The sequence below is a fragment of the Falco rusticolus genome, chromosome 3 (genome assembly GCF_015220075.1).
Source record: "Falco rusticolus isolate bFalRus1 chromosome 3, bFalRus1.pri, whole genome shotgun sequence".
Classification (NCBI taxonomy): Eukaryota; Metazoa; Chordata; class Aves; order Falconiformes; family Falconidae; genus Falco; species Falco rusticolus.
The window spans coordinates 16,829,501-16,850,572 of NC_051189.1; the positions used below are offsets into that span (position 1 = coordinate 16,829,501).

The following is a 21,072-nucleotide window of genomic DNA, read 5'->3' on the forward strand; positions in this document are numbered from 1 at the left end:
TGGCTGTGGGTAAGTTGATGCCGCAGCAGGTGCAGCCCTGGAGAGACTGTGGCTCATAGATAAGTCTCCACTCGGAGCACGTACAACCCCTATGAACTGCAGTCTGTGGGTAAATTCAAGCCAGAGCAGGGGCAAAGGTAGGAATTAATTGCAGTGTTAAACCATACGATGTGGTCCAAAGGGACCAGAAGTGGAGACTGTAATGGAAATACCTTTAAATTGTTGTAACCCACGACCTTGATTTGCATGTCATAGGAATTCCTATAGCAGGAACCACCTGAATCAGTGTAGGGCAAGCCACACAAGAAGTAACACAAGTGCAGCAGTAACCTGACCTTGAGCTGGCTTTGGTGCCCAATAATTCCATGCCACACACCACCTCTCCTTGTCCTGAGCAACCACCACAACAGATGGAGCCCAAAGTCATGGACTAAATGAACTCAGTGGACATTTTGTGGTAATTTCTGGAAATTTTAAAGACATTTCATACGGGTGGTCCATAGGCTAAGGGAACAATATTTGCTCATTATACCAAAGGATGGGAATGGGGGTGGTGGTTAATGACATATTGCATATTGTGGGACCTGAGCATGATATAAATGGTATGGAATAAGGGGTGAAAATGTGCTGGGTTTGGCTGGGATAGAGGTGATGTTCTCCATAGTAGCTAGTACAGGGCTACTATGTGCTGGAAATTTTTTATGTGCCAGATCTGTGCTGGAAACAGTATTGATGATAACACAGGGATGTTCTGGTTATTGCTGAGCAGCGCTTACACAGCGCCAAGGGCCTTTCTGCTTCTCACCCCACCCCACCCTACCAGTGGGTAGCTGGGGGGGCACAAGAAGCTGGGAGGGGACACAGCCAGGACAGCTGACCCCAACTGACCAAAAGGATATTCTATACCACAGACCATCAAGCTCAGCATATAAAGATGGGGGAAGAAGGAGGCAGGGAGGGCATTCAGAGTGATGGCTTTTGTCTTCCCAAGTAACCATTATGCATGATGGAGCCCTGCTTCCCTGGGGATGGCTGAACACCTGCCTGCCTGTGGGAAGTGGTGAATTAATTCCTTGCTTTGCTTTGCTTGTGCACATGGCTTTTTGCTTTACCTATTAAACTGTCTTTATCTCAACCCATGAGTTTTCTCACTTTTACCTTTCTGATTCTCTCCCCCATCCCACTGTGAGGGGAGTGAGTGAACACCTGTGTGGGGCTTAGTTGCCAGCTGGGGTTAAACCATGACATGCTTACATTCTAAGCAGGTTTAAGTAGAAAAATGAAAACATTTTTCATTAAAAATAAGAAGTGGGAATTCAGGAATGTAAGATAGTTCTGAAAACAGACTTCAGAAAAATCACTTGCTGTTCACATAAAACCTGTCTGACAGTGTTTTGACACATATCATCAGAGGTGGAGATTTTGCATCATTTTGCACAAATTCCAGCTAAAGTATCTGCATAATAAAGGCTCACAGATTGAGGGAAAATGCCTGCAAACTGTCTGAAAAATGAGAACAGAAACTGCTCTAAGGTATGATATCATCCTTACTGCCACAGAGATGCACTTTCCCAGTTTCATTTCTGCACCTTACCTACTGCTAAAGTTCAAAGCTATGGAGGTCTCCTTCCTGCGGAATTGCCTAGAGAAGAGGACAATCTGAAGGTGATACAGCACCATTCTCCACCCTGAGTATTAGAGATACCTGCTGTATTGCATGTCACCTATTAGGTGTCAGGGAACAACCATGCAGCTCCCTTTCATCACTGTGGCAGCAAATATCAAGAGAGAAAATGTATTAGCTTTCTTAATTTTCTGTTAAAATAAGGTTATATTTAACTACTTCACACTCTGCACCACTCCTAAAAAGTGTGTCGAGAAAGTTTTTCTCCTTCAAATCCTAGTGAATTTCTAAGTAGCAAGACAATGTGAGAATATAACATTTTCTTTTTCAGCTTTTCTAGAACACAAATGTCAAACTCTGCATAAAAGATATGTAATAATGGTAACTCATCATGGAAGGCAAATAATTGTAGCACGTATCTCATCTGCTCCTTTGAGATAGAAAAGGCTGGCACAAAAGAGAACTCCAGGAAAGCCCCTCTGAGAAAACTTGGCTGGAATTTTTATATTTTATCTGATTTAGGAATAAAACCAAATCCCAGGAAAGAGCTAAAAATTGGAACTCACTGTATATGTGTGCTTGAAACCGGTCAGGAGTTATGCACCAGGTTGTGCCCAAACCTGGCAAGACTAATAGTTCAAACCAAAAAACTAACTAGGTAACGGTTGATGAAGTTATTGATACATGTAACTGACATCAAGTAGTTTTAAACTGTGTCCCAAAATTGCAATGTTATATAATCTGCTGTGTTCTGGGGGCAGTATCGTAGGACTCATGCTTCACAACTCATACAGGAGAAGCTTAAGAACACAGAGATGTCTTGCCTTAAGCATGGCTATTGAATATTTAACAGGGTGACCCTAATGTTCTTCTTACAAAAGAAAAAAAAATATACATATGGTGTGCTATAGGGTAAATCATCCTTGTTTATCAAAACAAGTAGATGTCTTTTTCAGATTTTATGAATCTTCAGCTCAGGTGGTAATGCAACCCAGAAATTCCTGCCTTTGAGCCCACTCTTTCTCTACAGCAACACTACTTTCTATATGGCATATGTGGTGTTTCAGATAATATTGACAGTGCTCAATTATACATCTCAGCACTGTAATTTACTACGTAGAACCCAACAATGAGAAGAGGCTTTTCATACCAGATGGAGTACACTGTCAGTTTAGCCTCTCACAAAGATGTTACGACCAGAGGCCCTGATCCTATAAGAATGTGTGTGTCTGTCATTTTTAAGCTTGTGGATAAATTGATGTTAATCAATTCCATGGGTCTTTTTTAAGGCTAGGTATGAGTGACAAAAACACACAAAAGGATAGAGGGAGGATAAGGGTAATGGCAAGAAGATCATATAACTACAATAAATAGAGAAACTGGACAGTCTTACTAGTTCCAGGTCACTGTATCATACAGAAGCAAATTTACATATGTGAACATAAACGGACTCCACTGATCTTCATTCACCTATTATTAAGAATTTCTGTGAGCCTTCCTGGTAAAAGAGCCTTTTAAAGAGGAAAGTAAAGTTGGAAAGTGACTTTCTGCTGGAACAACAGATTATTCAGGCAGAAAGCACAACACTGATGCAAGTTTAAGGCAGCAGAATTGTGCTTGCTTTGAAAACTTTCAGTTTTCTAGCTGTAGCTTGAGGTGGCATTTAGTTATCCATTTCAAAAGAAGGTGCGCAGCACCAGACTGTGTATTTGAATACACGTTCATTATATTTCATCCAAGACTGTTTGTGAAAGCTAACAAACAATTTTCCATTCAACCTTTTAAACTGCATTAAATGCTTCAATAGGGAAAAACATGATGGATTTACCTCATCAAAAACAGGATTAATTCTACAAAATCCAAGCTGAGCCAGCTGATCAATAGTCCCTGTACTGAACATAGCAGTTCATACAACATCATCATGTATTTTGGTTTGGGCACAATCTGACCACTGTGTGCAACCAAAAGAGAAGTCCAAGTGGCTAAAAAGACAAATCTGGATTTCAGGCAGTAGTGGCAGAATGATGTCCTAGGTTTTTTTTATTTTTTTTTTTAAAGAAAAACTATAACTGTGCTTATTTTACTTGGTTTTGTTTTTTTTTTTCAGCAGGTCTGCCATCTAGAACTCAATCCCATAGCCTGAGCTGAATATATTACTAGGGCATACACCCCTTCCTCAGGCAATTACAGGGTGGAAAGTAAATCCAAAGTCAGTTATCAAGATTTTATCTTCTCAGTTACTAACACCTGGAAATTAGGAATTACAACATAATGGTGGGGCAGTAATAATTTTATGGTTATGTAGGGAGTGAAAATTACAGTTTTGTGGTCTGCAGCCTGGTATGTTCATTCTTAAAATAGTGCCAAGAGCTCTATTAAACTCAGAGATCAGTGTTAATACTCAAATCCAAAATCTTAAAAACCATAAAGATGGGAAACATATATTAAGCCCTCAAGCTCTAATCCTAGGGAGCCTTGAGATATCAGATCTGAAATTTGCCTTGTCAAGCATGTCCTCACACTTCATAAATCTCTATAGGGAAGTAATCCAAAGTCCAGTGAAGTCAGCAGGAAAATTCTTTCTGCTAGTTTCCGTGGGTTTTGGACAGAGCTCCATAAAAACAAAACTCAAGGAAATCTACAGGATAACATCCAGAATATCATTTTCAGAGGGTATAAATCATTAATCTATGACTCCTGAAGTTCCTGAGATACCAGTTTATGTTGAAATCAAAATGTAGGGTGGGAGGAAATAGGTACAGGGGTCAAGGGACAGCAAGCAGAATAATATCATTTCAAAACGTAATCAAGACTGAGGAAGAACACCACAAATAGTGTTAGAGCCCACGAACTTTCCCAGCAACAGTAATCAGAGTGATTTTAATGGCTGCTATAGGTGCAGGGCAATAAAAGCATACAATTTTGTTCTGTTGCATAAATACTAGAACTGTTCACTCTCTAAGTTTTCTGGTAATTTAAGCACAAATAAACTTCTAACACTTGATAAATCACGTGAATTAAGAAAAACAGATTTTAATAAGTTGCAGTGTTACATGGTGCGTGCATAGAAGCTGTAAACCTGAGAACAGACAGAGTAAGCGTTTTCCAACAATATAGTTCTACGATTAAAGCAAAGGTCTTCTTAGAGTTGCAACATATCCTAAGTTGTGAAACAGGAGCAATTTGTTTAAGTGACAAACGAAAACAGCTTACCTAATCCTTTTAGAAGATCCTATCAATTAAGGAAAAAAAAAGAAAAAAATCTCCAAATGAAAAAGCCCACCTTAGGAAAAAAAGATGTGAAGCTAGTTTCATGGTATTTGTATTCAAACACAGCAGGAACTGTGGGAGTCTAAATAAAATTACCAAGGTAATTACATTAGCTTTTTTCTATACAGATATCAATTTGAACAAAACCACTCACCTCAGTTTGAGCCATAGCTGGCAGTTCTATATCTTAGAGCAGTTAGTCACATCTTAACACTTGGCATTCAAAGAATCTATTTTTTAAAAAATAATACTTACATTGTTTTCTCATCTCTTTAAGTTGATCCTGAAAATACAAATATTTTTCATTCCTTTGCAAATCTGAGTCACTGTTCTTGCTTTCCAGTGCAGTAAATTTTTCTTTTACTAAATATTTTAAATCTGGCATATTTTCCGGTTTTTCTCGTTTTATCTGTAAGGAACAAGAAATAGAATGTTATTTATTATGACACATTTTAATACAAAGCAAATATGTCAAGCAGAAATTCATGAACGTAATCTCGAGTTTCTTTTGACTATAGTTAGGTTTCCTGCTCTGAAACCATAACCTCCACGCAACTATTTATTTCAACAACAGTAACTATGAAATGCAGAGATTAACTTCTTAGTACCATTTAACTCAGTTGCTGTATACTGTGTATTTCTCACAGTAACAGGGAAAACTGATCAAATTTACTTCCATGAGTCATAAAGGTCAACATGTTAACAAGAACCAGTATAACACTGAATGTGAATGAAACCAAAGAATACGACTCTGTCCAAAAAGTGGGAAGATGACTGAAAAACAGAAATAACTTTTTAAAGTTATGTTCCACTCTCTCACCATCTTTGAATGAGCTTTACAGAAGCTTATAATCTACATGCGTGATTAGTGTGATAATACCAGCAAAAGCAGTACAGACAGCTAATGTAAAAGGAAACCAATTTATTTGTGCTGTCTGGACAAGCAGCATTATGCCATATAGACAGGCAAAAACAGTTTCTTCAAAAGCACTTGCTTACAGTAACTTCATCTGGAATGATCTGAAGAATAAATGACTAGAAACAAAAGGGAAGTCATCACATAGGCATATTAAGATATTCCAAGAATGCAAAAAGCACTTTGGGAACCCCCATAACCCAATAATTTATAGAGTTTTCCCTTCTGTTTCTCTAGCCAACATTAAATTCTAGGGAACTGTACCTTTGACAGATCTTCATAAGAACTAGTTTACAGGTGGTGGGAACTGTGCTATGATGAGCAACAGCACAAACTCTGAAAGAAGGTGGACATCTGTCAAATCCTTAATGCTAAGCATTTTCTGAACCAGACAAAGGCTATTTCTATCTCAAACATATGGCAAAACATGCCAGTCTGAAAAAAAAAAAAAAAGAGGTAAGCACCATTTCTGCTGAGCTGCTCTCCCCCTACCAGACACATTAAATTCCGCCCCTCACCAGACCACAGTACTATTCATTGGGAAAGACAGGAAAAGAGCCTACTGAGAAAAAAAAATCACTTCATCAAATTGTTTACAGGTTCCAGAGTTTACAGAGACCCTGGAAATCCTATGGAATATGTTTTATTTCAGGAGCCAAAAAAATAATAAATGTTCACATAAAAATGAGCTTTGCAGGTATATAAAATGCTACATAGCCAAGAAAACTTCACTTTGTTTTTAATCAAAGCAAAGCAATCCATAGAACTATTATTTCTTCCAAAAGTAAAGCCAGTTTGGCACACTTACTTTCGGCAGATGCAAGTTGTGGCAAAAAGAAAAATAAGAAAAAAACAGGCACTGCCAGGCGATAGCATGCAGTTTTTAAAGGCACCTGGAGATAAAAGATCACCTACTACAACATCTAACTGTGGACGGGAAAGACTCAGGAATACCTTGGTACCAAAGGCGCACCGTGACTATGAAAGACCAACAGCATGTCACCACAGATGCACAGGCTGCTGCATAAACCCAAGCAGCAGAGTGCAGTCCATATCATATGAAACTTATCAAAAGGAGCAAAGTAAAACAGAACATTCTGCTCCCAGGGCAATGGAGGGCAATCATAGCACTAAAATGATTTGCCTGTGTCAGCATCACAGCAAACTGCTGCAAAAGAAGGCCTATCACAACCAAAACAACCGTTCTTCACCATTCAGCTGAAGAAGGAACTCGGCCATCAAGTGCATGCAAGCACAAGAAAGCAATTACTAAATCAAAATACATCTAAAACACAACATATTATAAAATAATTATTTGATTTAGACAACATGTAGTGCAAACATACTCCTTTCTGCAAAAACTCAGGCTGTTTTTACAGACATTCTCTTGTTAACAGAAACAAATGTACAAATACAGGACCACACTCACAAGCATAGTCCAAATAACAACCTGTCACTAAGACCTGCCTTCATCATGAACAAGAGCACTAAGGATAGATACCACAGAATAGATCCAGTCGTGTATACTAAAAAAACCACCAAAGTGCTTCTAACTTGCTGATACTCACACAAAGAGTAAAATAAATGATGTGGATGTTCATCACAGACATCCATCTGCAGCAAAAACAATGTCAATAATCTTTTCCTCTCCACAAGGACTATGTTCAACACTGATATAGTTACATCAGGCTCTTTTTAAGCTTTCTCTTGACTCATGGAAGATTTGAGCACAGAAATTCACCCTCAGTGCGAGAGGTGAAGAGAAGGGCACAGTCAGTGTTAGTTCAAACAGTCATTCTCTCAGCCCCAACTTCCAGAATTAAAGGACTTTACCCATATGAGCAGAAAAAGAGCAGGAACTGTAACCTACACTGTTATGTTAGCAAAAAGGCAGATGTTTGAGAAGCTGCATTATATGCACATGAATAAGTTTTGTCCCTGCTACTGTGGAGCTACTAAAATTTGCATGTAGACATCTGTACTAACCTCAAGAGAACAATTACACAAACCCCTCCTTGGCTACGTAACTATAATCCCACAGCTTGCTGCCATATATCCAACAAAGTAAGAGATAGCATGCTATTTGCTAAAGGCAACATGAACAATTCCACCAGTTATCAATAAAAAAAAAAGGCTTTCACGCCAGCTATATTTCCAGTAGCAATACATTATGTTGTGAGGATAGTCCAGCAATGCAGCACATATGACATAGGCTCACACAATCATCTACAATGGAAACTTAAAGAGTCAGATGACAGAGTTGCTCAAAGAATGCTCTTTCCTGTACTTTAACATCTTTCACGTTTATAATTTGAATTCAGTTTCTGTTTACCTCCAGACGATTGCATTAAAATGATGAGTAGACACATCATTCCTGACCACACTCAATACTGTACCATCACGTACGCTATTACTGAAATGCCAGGTAGACCTTCTGGAAGGTCAACGCATCACAGGTGAATAATAAGGCCTGTCCACCCACTATAATAACAAATAAATACGTTTGCTGTGCTCAAGCAATTTCTCTTTGGTGCTGCATATCCTATCCCAAGAAAAGAGTTGAGAACATAAACTCAACAACATAAATGAAAACAAATGAAAGAAACTGTGACATCAGTCCCAGTTCCTCACAGTGGGACAGAATTGCAACATCTTATACACTGCATCAGCACAACACCCTTACAGGTACATTAGAGTTTTCTTTAGTTCTCACCACCCACTCCTATTCTACACATTCATGATGGAAGTAATGATGATGAGATCAGCGTAACAAAATGTATAAGGACAATACATACATAGGGCATGGCTAAGGAACAGGGCAAAATTATCAATATTCAGGACAAGTTGGGGTCATACACCTTGTTGGTCTCAGCAGCATGTCAGATAAATGCTTACCAGCAAAACTGAAGCCATCGGCATGTTCAATTTCTCTGTGAAAGTTACTTCAGGTGGGAACCATGACAGACACCTTAAGCAAACAACTGTTCATTTAGTAGCACTGTCAGCCAAAACCAGCATGCTAAGTAACACCTTGCAGTCATTAGTCAATCCATTGAGAGTTACAATGATTTTGAAATGGGGTGGAGGCATACACACCCTGCAAAGCATCCTGGAAATGACATGTAACCATGAACTGGGAGTGTTCAGGACATATGGTGAAAAGAAGTATCAGTCACAACAGCTTGTTTACAGCAACAGAAAAAACAGCTGCTGTGACAGTCCCATAGCAGCAAAGAACCACATGGGTATTTGCATGGGGCTCAGCAGTAAGAGGGAGAACAGACATGTTATACATGATAATTAATGATACTCCATACATGATCTACCAGCAGTGCTGATAGGAAAACACATTTAGAAACACTGAAAAAGTAATTGTTTAGAAAAACATAGCTGTGGTTTACCTATCCAAAGATTCATTTGCTCATGGCAACACACCATACCACCTGGTCACAGCTAGTATGTACAAAGAGGTTACTGCGTTTGATGGGAAATGCTTATGAAGTGAGCCAGGTCTTTGACTTCTGCCAATATCTACCTGTAAGGATGAGCCTTGCTTTTTCAGATTCTTTCACTGGTAGTGTGTCTATTCCATGCATAAGCTGTTAGACTATGCCTCCGAATATCAGACTTTTTGAAAGGCTAGCTTGCACAGCTTCAGACAACGGTAAACACAAGGTATTCCAAGGAGCAGTCTGGGGAATTTTTATTTCATCAATTACCATAACCACCCAATGAGAAATGAATTATTCTGTTCCAGACCGGTCCCAGAACCAGTGAGGTTAAAAGTACAATAGAGTAAAATTGGACCAGCTTGCAGCATTAGTTACATACAGTAAGGGACCAGTGTCCAAAACCCCACCAATTAGCATAATTCTGCATGGAACATTGCAGCATTTAGTGATTTGTCCTTCCCAGTATTATGTCCCAAAACACTTTACAAACATTAAAGAATTTAGCCTCAACCAACCACTGTGACATATGTACCACCAACTGTATTTTACAAACGGGGAGACTGTGGCATGAAGAGATGAATAACTTGCCCTAAGGCTGCACAAGGAGACTGTGGCAGAACCAAGAATAACTAAATCCTGGTTCTGTGCTTTGAGCACAAAGCCATCCTTTTACCTTCTTTAGCTGAGGGAAAGTTCAAAGTAACATGAGCATTTCGTTCACTCTTTACAAGGAGGCCCGAAACATCTTGTGGCTGCTTGGCAAACTGTGATAGAAGCGTGGCATTCTGCACACTGCAAAAATGCTCCACTGGACTTTGCATTGCAGTGGTTCAGCATGTGACACTCCACAGTTAATCTTTCAGCCTTTTCTTTCTTCTCTCTCTAGTACAGAATTCCTTTAGCTGCATATTTTTAATCCTGTCACTGTTCCTAGGTACCTTTTTTCAGCTATTGTTTATGCCCCTTGGTTTTTGGGACTTTGCCAGTACCATCCATTTTATTTCTCAGAAATTTCTTGCCATACCTGAACTATGCTGAGGTTTCCTCAAACCAATGATGCAATCTGCAAAAGAATGATCTTTCCGACGAATTCAGAATTCTCACCTTAATCTTTCAAACCACACACTATCTGTTCCCTGTAATTTAATCTCTACAAAATACAGACTTACAAAGTTTAATTTACAGATATTATTGACATTTGGTATTTGTGAGGTAAAGAAACATTCCTGCTTGCTAATGACCTTTTTAATGACCAAGTCAGCTGACGTGGCAGAACTTCTTCATTTTCCAGATTCTTTGTTGTTTCATTTATGAAAGGGAGAGTGATTAGTCACTTAGTGCTGAGAAGCTCAGAGGTATGTAGTTACCTAGATACTTCTATCATTTTGGGACACTCTGAAAAAGGATACACTGATGTCTCCAGCTAACTCCAAACTCACGAGTTTTAGATTGCATTTACACTACAGCCATGTGCCTGTGTGTATGCTTATGGAACACTGAGAGCAGCTGCATCTTTTGAAGAAAAACTTAGTATGTTATAGCTCCTGTTGGGACAATTTCTCACCTCTGTGAATTTGATGTTGTAAAGGAACTCAGTCAAGATTTTTCAGACAACTTCAGTTACTTCAGGACTTGGGGTGACTAGCCTAAGACATCCTACAAAGACCCAGTTTTCAGAACCTAGGTATCTCATGCTTTCTGAATTGGCTTGACTTTAAAATATCTGACCCAGACAACAGACATATCTAAAACTACCTGTTTCAGAGAACAAATACCAAGAATTGGCTGGCTATAACAGTAAGTACAGACACCGTCAAAACAGCCTCTCTGAGCATGTCCATCAGATAAAAATAACTTTTCTTCCTTTATTTACATCTGCTATGCAGCAACATCAGCCAAAAATGCATGTCACCTTTCTTTAACAATTCCTACGTCCTATTATTTCATCCTTACCTCACTAAATAATTTATTATTACAAATACGCAGCCTTTCAACACACACATTTATTTTACCTCAGGGTAAGTCAAAGTTTGCTGTGATTATTTATTATAACTAATTTTTTTCACTGAGAGGGAAAATAACATGGGAGCTAAGTAAATTTGTGGGTTGAGTCACCCAATACGCTTTGTGAATCATGTGAGAACCAACTCTAAGTGAGTCACCACTGTAACTGAATCAGGCTGCAAAATTTCAACTCAACCTAAACAGTCATTTATTATTCTTCAATGGCTGGATTCAAAACCTTAGCAAATATCAGATCATTTGTTGATGCACAAATAAAACCCAGCTCTTGGAAACATCTGCAAGGGCAGTCAAAAAGGATATCATCATTCGGCAGTAGGAGCTGCGCTAGTTTGAACACAGTTCTGCTGCAGTCAGAACTGCCTAAGGGCCCATGTCTGATTCAGGAGATTCAACACCTCTATACATCATGGCTGCAGGGCTGGGACTCTGGTTGAGCAACACCTTCGCAGACAATTGTGAAATGCCAAGAGAGGCATATTTATAAGGGCTGACCCATACTTATGACACATACTGCCTATTAAACCCGGCCAGCACAACAGAAAATGACTGTCAGCACGTTTTAAAATATCGCAAAACCTTGCCAGAGTAACAGTCTAAAGGTGAGGCAGGGTTGCCATGGTTCAAAAGCAGCACGTCAATACGGTGGCTGTAGCTAAGGCGTCCCCCATAATGAAATTGCTACCACCTTCCAGTTTCTTTTCCCTACTTCCAACACAGCTGAAGATGTTTTACCTTTATCAAGAAAGTAAGCACAGAGGGGCACACACTGCTTCCATGTATCCTGGGGGTATATCCAAACAACCTCCCCCTCCCCGGCAAGTCACAGCACGTGTGAGTCAGTTTGGTAAGGCTAGAAATTTGAGTTTGGCCCACCCTGTTTGCTTTCTTTCTCCTGTTTAGAAAGGAACTGTATATACAGAGTGAGATTAAAGTAAATTAGCACCAGGTGAGGAAACAAATCACCTGGGTGCAAATGCAAAGTTTACAGCTTGAAAGCATTTCTTGGTGTTTCTATCTGTTAGAAGTGCCACCTTAAGCAAAATGCTTTACTCTGCACGTGTTTTAACAGAAAAAAAAATAAATGTTTTTTGTATTTTCCCCAGTTGCCCACTACGGTAGAGACAAGAGTGTGAAAATCTTCTTGTTTCTCTCCAAGACCCCTTGCACACTGCCTTGCAAAGTGCAAAGGGGTAAAAAGAAGCAATGAAGGAAGATCTTATTGAAATACCAGTATTGAAACTACTTGCTTCCAATAGTGTAAAACTGGCTCATACAGACAGCAATAAATATGAGCATTAGAGATGATGTTTTCCCAACAAACCAAAGTGAAGACAGTTAATGGATATTTAGCACCTTAATCCCTTCAGCATTTCTGAAAGCCCAACTGCCTGTGGTTTGCCATGAGGGCTGGACTGCATTTTCTTAATGATCTCAACAAAACAGAAGTCTCTTCATCTTGTTTCTCTGTAGTTTTTCAATATATGAAGTATGAATACAACAAAGCAAAAAATCATACAGTATTTGGGAGACATTTATGAAAACACCTAAAAAATACGGTTTAAGACACAGTAGAGGAGCAAGTACATAAATTTACTAATCCTTTCTTTATGTATTTTAAAGTTCTGCCACAAACAGATTTTATGCAAGCTAATTTTGGTACACTAGAGATATACTGCATTTTGTTCTGAGTAGTTTTGCCTGAGCACAGATTAAGGCTTATAAGAGCAAAAATAACTATTCTTATAAAAATGTTGCTTTGTTTTAACAGCATGTTAGAAACTGTGAGGCAGATGGTGCATCTGTTTTAGCAAGGTTGATTCAGCAAATGCATTAGGCTGTTGAACCAGTTTACCAAGCTGCTGATTAATTCACATATTTAGAAAATACATTAACATGGATATTAGAGCTTGCTTTTTTTTTTTTCTTTAATATTCCACTCAAACTGATGGAAATTTATACATTGATTTCAGTGGGAGCAGAAGGCCCTAAGGTGATTTCAGATTAACAACCTGTTTACTCTTGTATGGCTCTGCTTGGTTGACTGAGATCGCTAAATCTCATGTTTTCCATAGTGTGGAAAATAAAGGGCTAAATCCTAAAACAAGTACAATTCAGTGTTATCTCCAGCAGCTCCTACAAAACGCTGTTGACTTATGCCAGCTGTGAAGCTGATCCCAGTTTAAACACAAAGTGTGACTTATTCTTTCAAGACCTGCATACAGCATGTATTGTTAAAATCAGCTGTTTTTCCAGAGGGATGTTTTCCATATTCCTTGGATATACCCTCCAGCAAAAATTAAGCAGACTTCTTCAATTTTTACTCCTCTGTGGTTTTTTTTTTTATTCATCTGATGAAATTCTTGTCCTTAAAAAGTTCTTCAGCACTGACAGCATTTCTTCTTCATATTCTCCAAAACAGCAATGTGAGTCATATTGTCATTTTTCATTAAGACTAAAGGCAACCTTTACACTTTTGAGAAAGAGCAATAAGATTCCTTAAGTATAGACTCATGCTTTATTTGAATTGACATTAGTTGAAAAACATATATTCTGGCTGACACTTTGAGCCTAGGCTCATCAAGTTAATATATCTGTATTAATATATGGATCAAGATGGAAATACTTCCATCAGGGTCAGCTCCACCTTTAACACAGAACAGTGAATTCAGTGATGGTGCCAAGCTACACCAAGCAGAAAAAAAAAAAAAAAAAAAAAAAAGTGCAACTGCAGTGTGGGCCCAGAATTTTCTTATAAACTGGGAGCACCTGCCTTCCTTACACCGCAGTAGGTACCAAAGACCTCACCTGTATGGCAGTCCCAGTCTGCGTCCTGTGGCAGAACTGCCTTTTATTTTGCACTTTCCTGCAAATGCCTTAGAGACAAGTCTCTCCCTTGAGCCTCTCCACGTATCACAGTCTTCAATCACTATTAGTGATGTTTTCTTATCCAGCTTCCTATTGGGACAGCCCTCAATAGAGTTATTAGCCACTAAATGCCAGGTCTTCCTTCCTTCCATTCTTATCCTTCTTGATTTACCAGTTCTGGCTGACAGCTTGCACCTCTTCCCTTGTCTTGGCAAACACTACGTGCTTTCCTAGTACTTGCACAAGTAATTCTTTCCTGCTGCATGGGACACTCTGGAATGCTAACATACCCTTTTTGCTGTATAGGTGTACCAGGGTATCTCAATTCCCTAGATTTTATAGGCTCCCTGCAGGCAGTATATTGTCTGACAGAGAAGGATATTTTCAACTGCGATTCTTTTCCTCTTCTTTGCCTATAGGTCCCATCTTTGTTATTAATGCAGTTTCAGCAAAGCCTCAGAAACAGAACTGTATCACAAAAAAAAGCATTCAAAAGGCCTTTGCTCCTAGTATGCTAGATTAGCTACTTATATGTTCCTCTATAGCCACCAGTTTTTACAAAGACTCCATGTGTAACAGGCTAGATTAATCCTGTCTACATTACCACCCAACACATCCTTTCCACCAACTTTCCAAAATCCTTGGAGTCTATCCACACCTTTTCTGTTACCTATCACAGCATCAAGAAGCTGGTTCTTGCCAGCAGGTAACCGACGATGCCAGTTCCTGCCACTCTACCTGTTTGATTTTCGAAACAAATGGCATTTGCACTGTCTGTCTCTTGGTCCTCCTGCTGTGGGAAAAGTCATAAACATTTGTGAATACATCTTTAAATCCTTCTTCAAAATGCTCGTTTAAAGCTATCTTTCTTTATTACGATGCCCACAAACCTCTTCACAACTGACTGTTTCTGGCTATGACAGTTGTCTGTCCTGTGTGACTGAGCCCAGCCTCCTGATTCCAGAGCATCCCTTTTTATACAGAGCCTCGCAAAACTGGGTCCCGAGAAATTTGATGGAACCTGAACAGCTTTCTTATTATGGGTCATTACATTAACTTCCACATCTTAACTCAAAACCAGCTTGCTTCATACTTTCCACATTAAAGGAAACCCGGAAAACTGTGAACAATATAATAAGCTGTAATTAAACACAATACTAGTAATAGTGATACCTAACTGTAAGGTGGATACCGGATGCAATCTGATAGATGACTGTATAATAGAAAGCACACAAGAAGAGTTTTTAAAAATTCAGAGACATTTGTTTTGCAACTCTCTTGCAATTTATATGTAAAGCCTTTTTATAAAATCTGAATGTAAATTACCAATCCAGGTTTAAAATTATGACTAAAAATGAAATCATATTCCAACTCTCCAGCCCATATAGACTCCCCCATTATACATAAGCCCTTGATTTTTACATGCTGTTGGAAGTAATTAAAATCAAACTTTAATTTAAAAAGGTTTTTAAATAGTTCACAGTTAAAATAACAATTTCTGTAACCGAGACTAGTGTGCGACAGCAGTATTAGTTTGCTCATGCCTGCAAAATGTGACAGCAGGGTGAGAAGAAACAGGAAAAACTGAGTCTTCAACTGCATTTATAACACTGAAGGAGATGGTCCTACCTGAGAGTTTGTCTGCATGGCAGACATGAAAAAAAGGAGCACGAAACAGGATTCCTAAATAGAATACTCTTCACATATACTGCTGAAATACCATTTGTAAAAGCAAAATAAAAAGCTTAGCCTCAAATTTAAATACACTTTTCTTAATATTGCCTCAGCTGACAAAAAACGGTTATGGAGTAGAAATTTTGTTTTTCTCCATAAGAACTTACTCACCCAGGAAGGCAAACCAGTATGAGTTTGGCCACTTTAAGGTTGCTGAAAAAAACCTCAGTACTTTTTTGACTATAAAAACCATTCCCATTATGCAGGCTGACAATCCCAGAAATTTGATGTCATCCATGACTACAAACTGTCACTTACCACTAAGATTTAAAAGCACAAAAAAGAATTCATCATCTTCTAAACTTATAACTCTATGCATGCAAGTATCTCCTTTCTGTTATTTTCAGACTCAATAGATACTTTTTTTTTTTCTTGTTCCTCAGTTTCCGCAATGCTATGAAATCTGTCTCCCCAAATTCTTTCAGGCTTCTAGCATAAACCCTATGCCAGCCAACTCTCTTGATCACACCTCCCCTGCCACTTAAACTTCTCCCTACATCTTTCTGAATTCACAGACCTAGCTCTTATATTTAGTACTGGTTTTGAACTTGTCCTTCCTCTTTCTCATATTACTTTGCTTTCCCTTTTTTAGCTTCTTTCGAAGCTCATCTCATCATTCATCGCAATTTTTCAGTACTGCACATTCCTTCTTATAACTCTATCAAACTCGCTTTTCCATCATTTCTCTGACTCATTCACTGTATATCATGTGCTAGACTGATTCCTCTCTTATTACTAGCCCTAATTATGGGATGCCTCCATTATTCCTTTATATATTACAGTCTCACCAAACACCAGCTCCTGAGTCACTTGGAAAGGATGGAGGGAGCAGACAGAGGGAGTGACTGCCGACCCTCCACGCACGGGTCAGCAGACTGAGGAACAGCAAGTTATGCTGACCTCTTATGGGTTATGGTAGTACATGCTTTCAGAAGTGCACCCACTGGTACCTAGGAATATTTTGTCCTGAGAGTGCTGCTGCGGCACACCTTCCTCTACTGTCGCTGACCTCCTTAAGTCACCTCATTATAAAGTGAAAATACACCTTCCAAAGTGGAACACTGAAACTCACCGTAAGTAACTAAACCTCGTAACTGCATCTCACGCTTCAGCACGGATCTTCTGAGTACGTCACAGCAAAGTATTTAAATTTGACTTGACACTACTCTGTAGTTATTCAAAATCAGATGAAATTTCAGCTGTTTCTCAGCCAATCACTTGCTACTTTGGCCAGTTCTGTAGATTGACTGTTATCAATCCCTATCATGATTGTTCCCCTTTGTTTTTGTCTTCTGCCATGCAATATATATTCACATGATAATATTTCTTGCTTCCTGAGTTTCTCTTCTCCACCAGCCTTCACCAGCATATTCTCTTGTCCAAGGGACTTAAGTTTTGACAGCAGACACAGCTCATGTCTACAAAATATAGGACAGTTGATATCTGTCCTTGTTTCTCAAGTTCATGACAGACTCCTATTCTGAGTGATGAGGAATCTCATCTTGTTATATAAAATACTAGACAGAAAAGAACCCAAGAACAGGACAAAAAACTTTCTAAAGACGTTATGGATTACAATCAGTAAACACATGGATCGATAGCTGGTCAGCCATTTCACTGTTCGCATGACAGAATGAGACATGCCTACAGCAAAGCTGGGTAACAGAACTGAAAAAAAAAGAACACCCAAATCACTGGCAGAAGAAAAAACCTCTTTTGCAGAGTCACTAATTCAAAATGGAATAATTAAAATTCCCACTTCAGAAGCTGTTGCTTTGAAGTGGAACTGCAGATCTTGGTTTGCATATTAGGAATGCTTGTGTCAATTTCCATGCTCCATCTGGGCAAGAGATTGCAGATGAGGATGACAAGGCTCTGAATTAGGACAAATCAAATGGACATGGATTCATGAAATCCTGTAGAGATAATTCTGAGTCTCTCAAGATGATGTAATTAGTATATTAGCATGGTTTCCTCCTGTAACAGTAAATGTATTTTAACAATAGGTAATGTCTTTATATCTGCTATTCAATGTGACAGCCTTGTTAAAAGTCCTTTGCACCTTCTGTTTTGTCTGTCAGCACCACTGTAAGTCCCTACTTTGTAGCAAAGAACTGGATGCACAAGAAGACTACCAAGTTGTAGCAAAGATGCAAACTGTAGCACTTCAAAGATCCTATTACCTAATGCAATCCCCTGACTGAATTAGCCAGTCAAGGCTTTTTATAAAATGGATGGAGAAACCCAATATCAAAAAACAGGAATCAGAAAAACCAGCTATCTAAGCAAGGATTGTCTAACAGACAGGGAGCACTGTTCCTCTAATGGCAATGGGTGCCTCCACCACAAACCCTTTCCTTGAGTCAGTTGCTTAAGCCAGGCAAATCCTTCCTCATAAGCAATGATGAGAGAAATCCACATACTATCAGATTTAATATCTCAGCGGTTAAAATAGTCATCAGTAAGGTGAGTGACCTGTTCTCAGATCTCTGCTCATCCCATATTAGTTGCCCTAGCCCATAGGCTATTGGGTATTCAGGGGTAAGGCATCTCGATCTCTCCCGTTTGAAGTTGTTCCACTTTGTATAACTAATTAAGAGATAATTGGAGCAAGTACTTGAACTTGACTCTCCCACATCCCAGGTTATTGCCTAACCATTCAGCTATGGATTGTCTTTCATTTTGTTTCTGCAAGGTTCTTACATCATGTAGGTGCTTTTGAAAATCCCCTTCCCTGTATTTAACATACAAATATTCACAGAACAGAAAGGCACATTCATTTCAGAATTACCACTACAAATATCTCCCGTTCTTCTCATATATAGTATGAGCTCTATCGCTCAATGGTGAAAGCTAGGTGTTTGTTTGTTTGTTTGTTTGTTGGGGATGTGCGTGTGTCTTTTTCAAACCCTTTGTCACAATACAACCCATTTGTGCAAGTACTAACCCAAGATTTTTTTGTGGTTCCTAATTTAGATTCCTTGCTTGAAGAAGGCACGAGAAGCCTCCAACAGTATTCATAGATAGCAGAGTAAAGGGATATTGGTCTTTCACGATGACTGATGATCATTCTTTGGATTCTAAAAATATGGTATGGGCTTCAGAAAGCACATGATGTGATGAACAGCTCTCTGCACTAAAAAGCTCACAAAGTAAATGACGAACCTGGCACACAAGCAAAGACGCAATATAAACCACACATTGGGAGAAACACAGATTACAAATCCAGGATAATGAAGCACAAGTGAAAGCTTGCAAGGTATTTCAAAATAAGGACAGCCTGGTACAACAGGCATTTGTTCGAGGTCTATAAGGGTATCGTGAGCTGATAAAAGGTAGGTAGCAGACTAGGGAAAAAATAGTTCAAGAAGTAGTACACATGACAAAGTAATTTAAGGAAGGCTGTTGGACTGGTCTAAACAAGCAATAAATGTTTACACTTATTTTACAGTTATCCTGGTATAAAACTTGCAGATGCTTTTATTTCATTTCATCTTACGTATCCTACATGAGTTTAACAAAATAAAACAAAATAAAAGAAAGCCCCACCAAAAAAAACCACAAGTAAGAATGTAAGTAACACCAATATAACTATTTTAGTTCTGTCACTAGCAAAACCTTCCCCATAAACAAAGCCTTAGTTTCAAAATGTGAAGTAACTATAGTCTGAGAAGAGATGGGGGGAAAATTTAGAAATGTTGGTGAACAGTGGCTTAGGAAAAATTAGGAGTCCAACAACAGTATTGTGAAATGTTAAATGCAACAACATTACACAGCAAGCAGAAGATCTGATTTGAAAAACCAAAATTTTGGCTGTGCATAAACACACTGGCTCATTTGTGGTTTCCAGAAATGTCTTTGCGATGCAGCATTCTCTGAGTCTTCAGCTTACAGGAGTTTTTCCCCATAGCAGAGGCTTGTGGTGATATAACAGAGGCACAAACCAACCACCAGAACAAAAGGTTAAAGTCTTTTACAAGGTTTAATTTCTGTAGAGATTTAAACATTTAAATATGTCATTACAAAATGAAATGACTCAGTATAGATGTAATTCAGATGTACCAAAATGCATTAGTCATTCAATAAAACAGGCACTGAAGACTTACTAAAAATACTTCACAGAAAAAAATAACAACATATATTTACTTTACTGAATGGTTGTCGTGGAAAGCACATAAAACCAAATCCTGTATAAATCACTCTAATTTGCCTATCCTGAAACTAGGACGGCTATTCCTTATCCTAAAGCAGCGTGTCTAACTCACATCCACTTTCCAGCCCTTGTTTTGAACAGCAGTGCAAGGGGAAGCAATGCGTGATGTGATCACAAGGCAAGCAAACTGGGCAGAGAACCAACTAACTGGCAGCATGAGGACCTCCCTGCCAGGTGGGAGTCTCACTAGGGGTGGAGTTAACTTGCATCAGCTTCCTACTCATCTAGAGATGAGATGGTGTTCCTCAGGGAACACCAGCAACATGAAGCCCTGCCATCAGGACACACAACCAGAAGCAAGGCGGTTAATACGGCAGCTGGATTGCAGGGAGCGTAAAGAAATCCAACAGAAGCTGCTCCCAAATGGAGATAACGCAGCACAGGTCACCAGTGCAGCCTTCCTGGTACTTTGGCATTCTCAGCCTCCATGGAAGTGCTGAGGATACATTCTGCCATCCAGGGCTTGGATACTTAGATGCCCAGTGCTGGGGCATGGAGCTGGGGACGTGCATTCTGATCAAGTCACTGCTATGCTCAGTGAGGAGCTGCTAAGAGAGGTCAGCAAGCTTCACCACATCAGGGGTTCTGCACAGGAGATCAGTAAGATCTTTGAAGAAATTTCTCCAAGACAAAATCTTGAGCCCCATGGGGGTAAGAATTACCAGATGTCTGCTGGAAATACAATACAACAGAGAGGAAATAGTCCAGCAGGATCCTAGAGTGCATGGAAGCTACCTTCCTGACACAGCTGCTGATGGAGCCAGCTGGGGAAGGCTCCCATTGGACCTGTTGTTTGTGAACAGAGAAGGATTTGTGGGTGATGTGATGGCTACAGGCAGTCTTGGGCACAGTGATCTCAAAATGATAAAGAGTTTTTGATTCTTGGAGAAGTGGGGGGGGGGGGGGGTGGGGGTGTCAGCAGAACTGCCACCTTGGACTTCCAGAGGGCAGGCTTTGGCCTATTTAAGAGACT

General features: G+C 39.3%; 1 protein-coding gene across 4 annotated transcripts in view; it reads right to left on the minus strand.

Annotated features, from left to right (window-relative positions):
- NSMCE2 (NSE2 (MMS21) homolog, SMC5-SMC6 complex SUMO ligase) overlaps positions 1-21,072 on the minus strand; it is a 136,111-nt gene that overhangs the window by 67,071 nt on the left and 47,968 nt on the right. For all 4 annotated transcript variants that reach the window (XM_037378740.1, XM_037378743.1, XM_037378741.1 and 1 more), the window contains one exon: positions 5,150-5,303. In XM_037378740.1, coding sequence (XP_037234637.1) covers positions 5,150-5,303 — 154 coding nt within the window. The remainder of the gene's footprint in view (positions 1-5,149; positions 5,304-21,072) is intronic.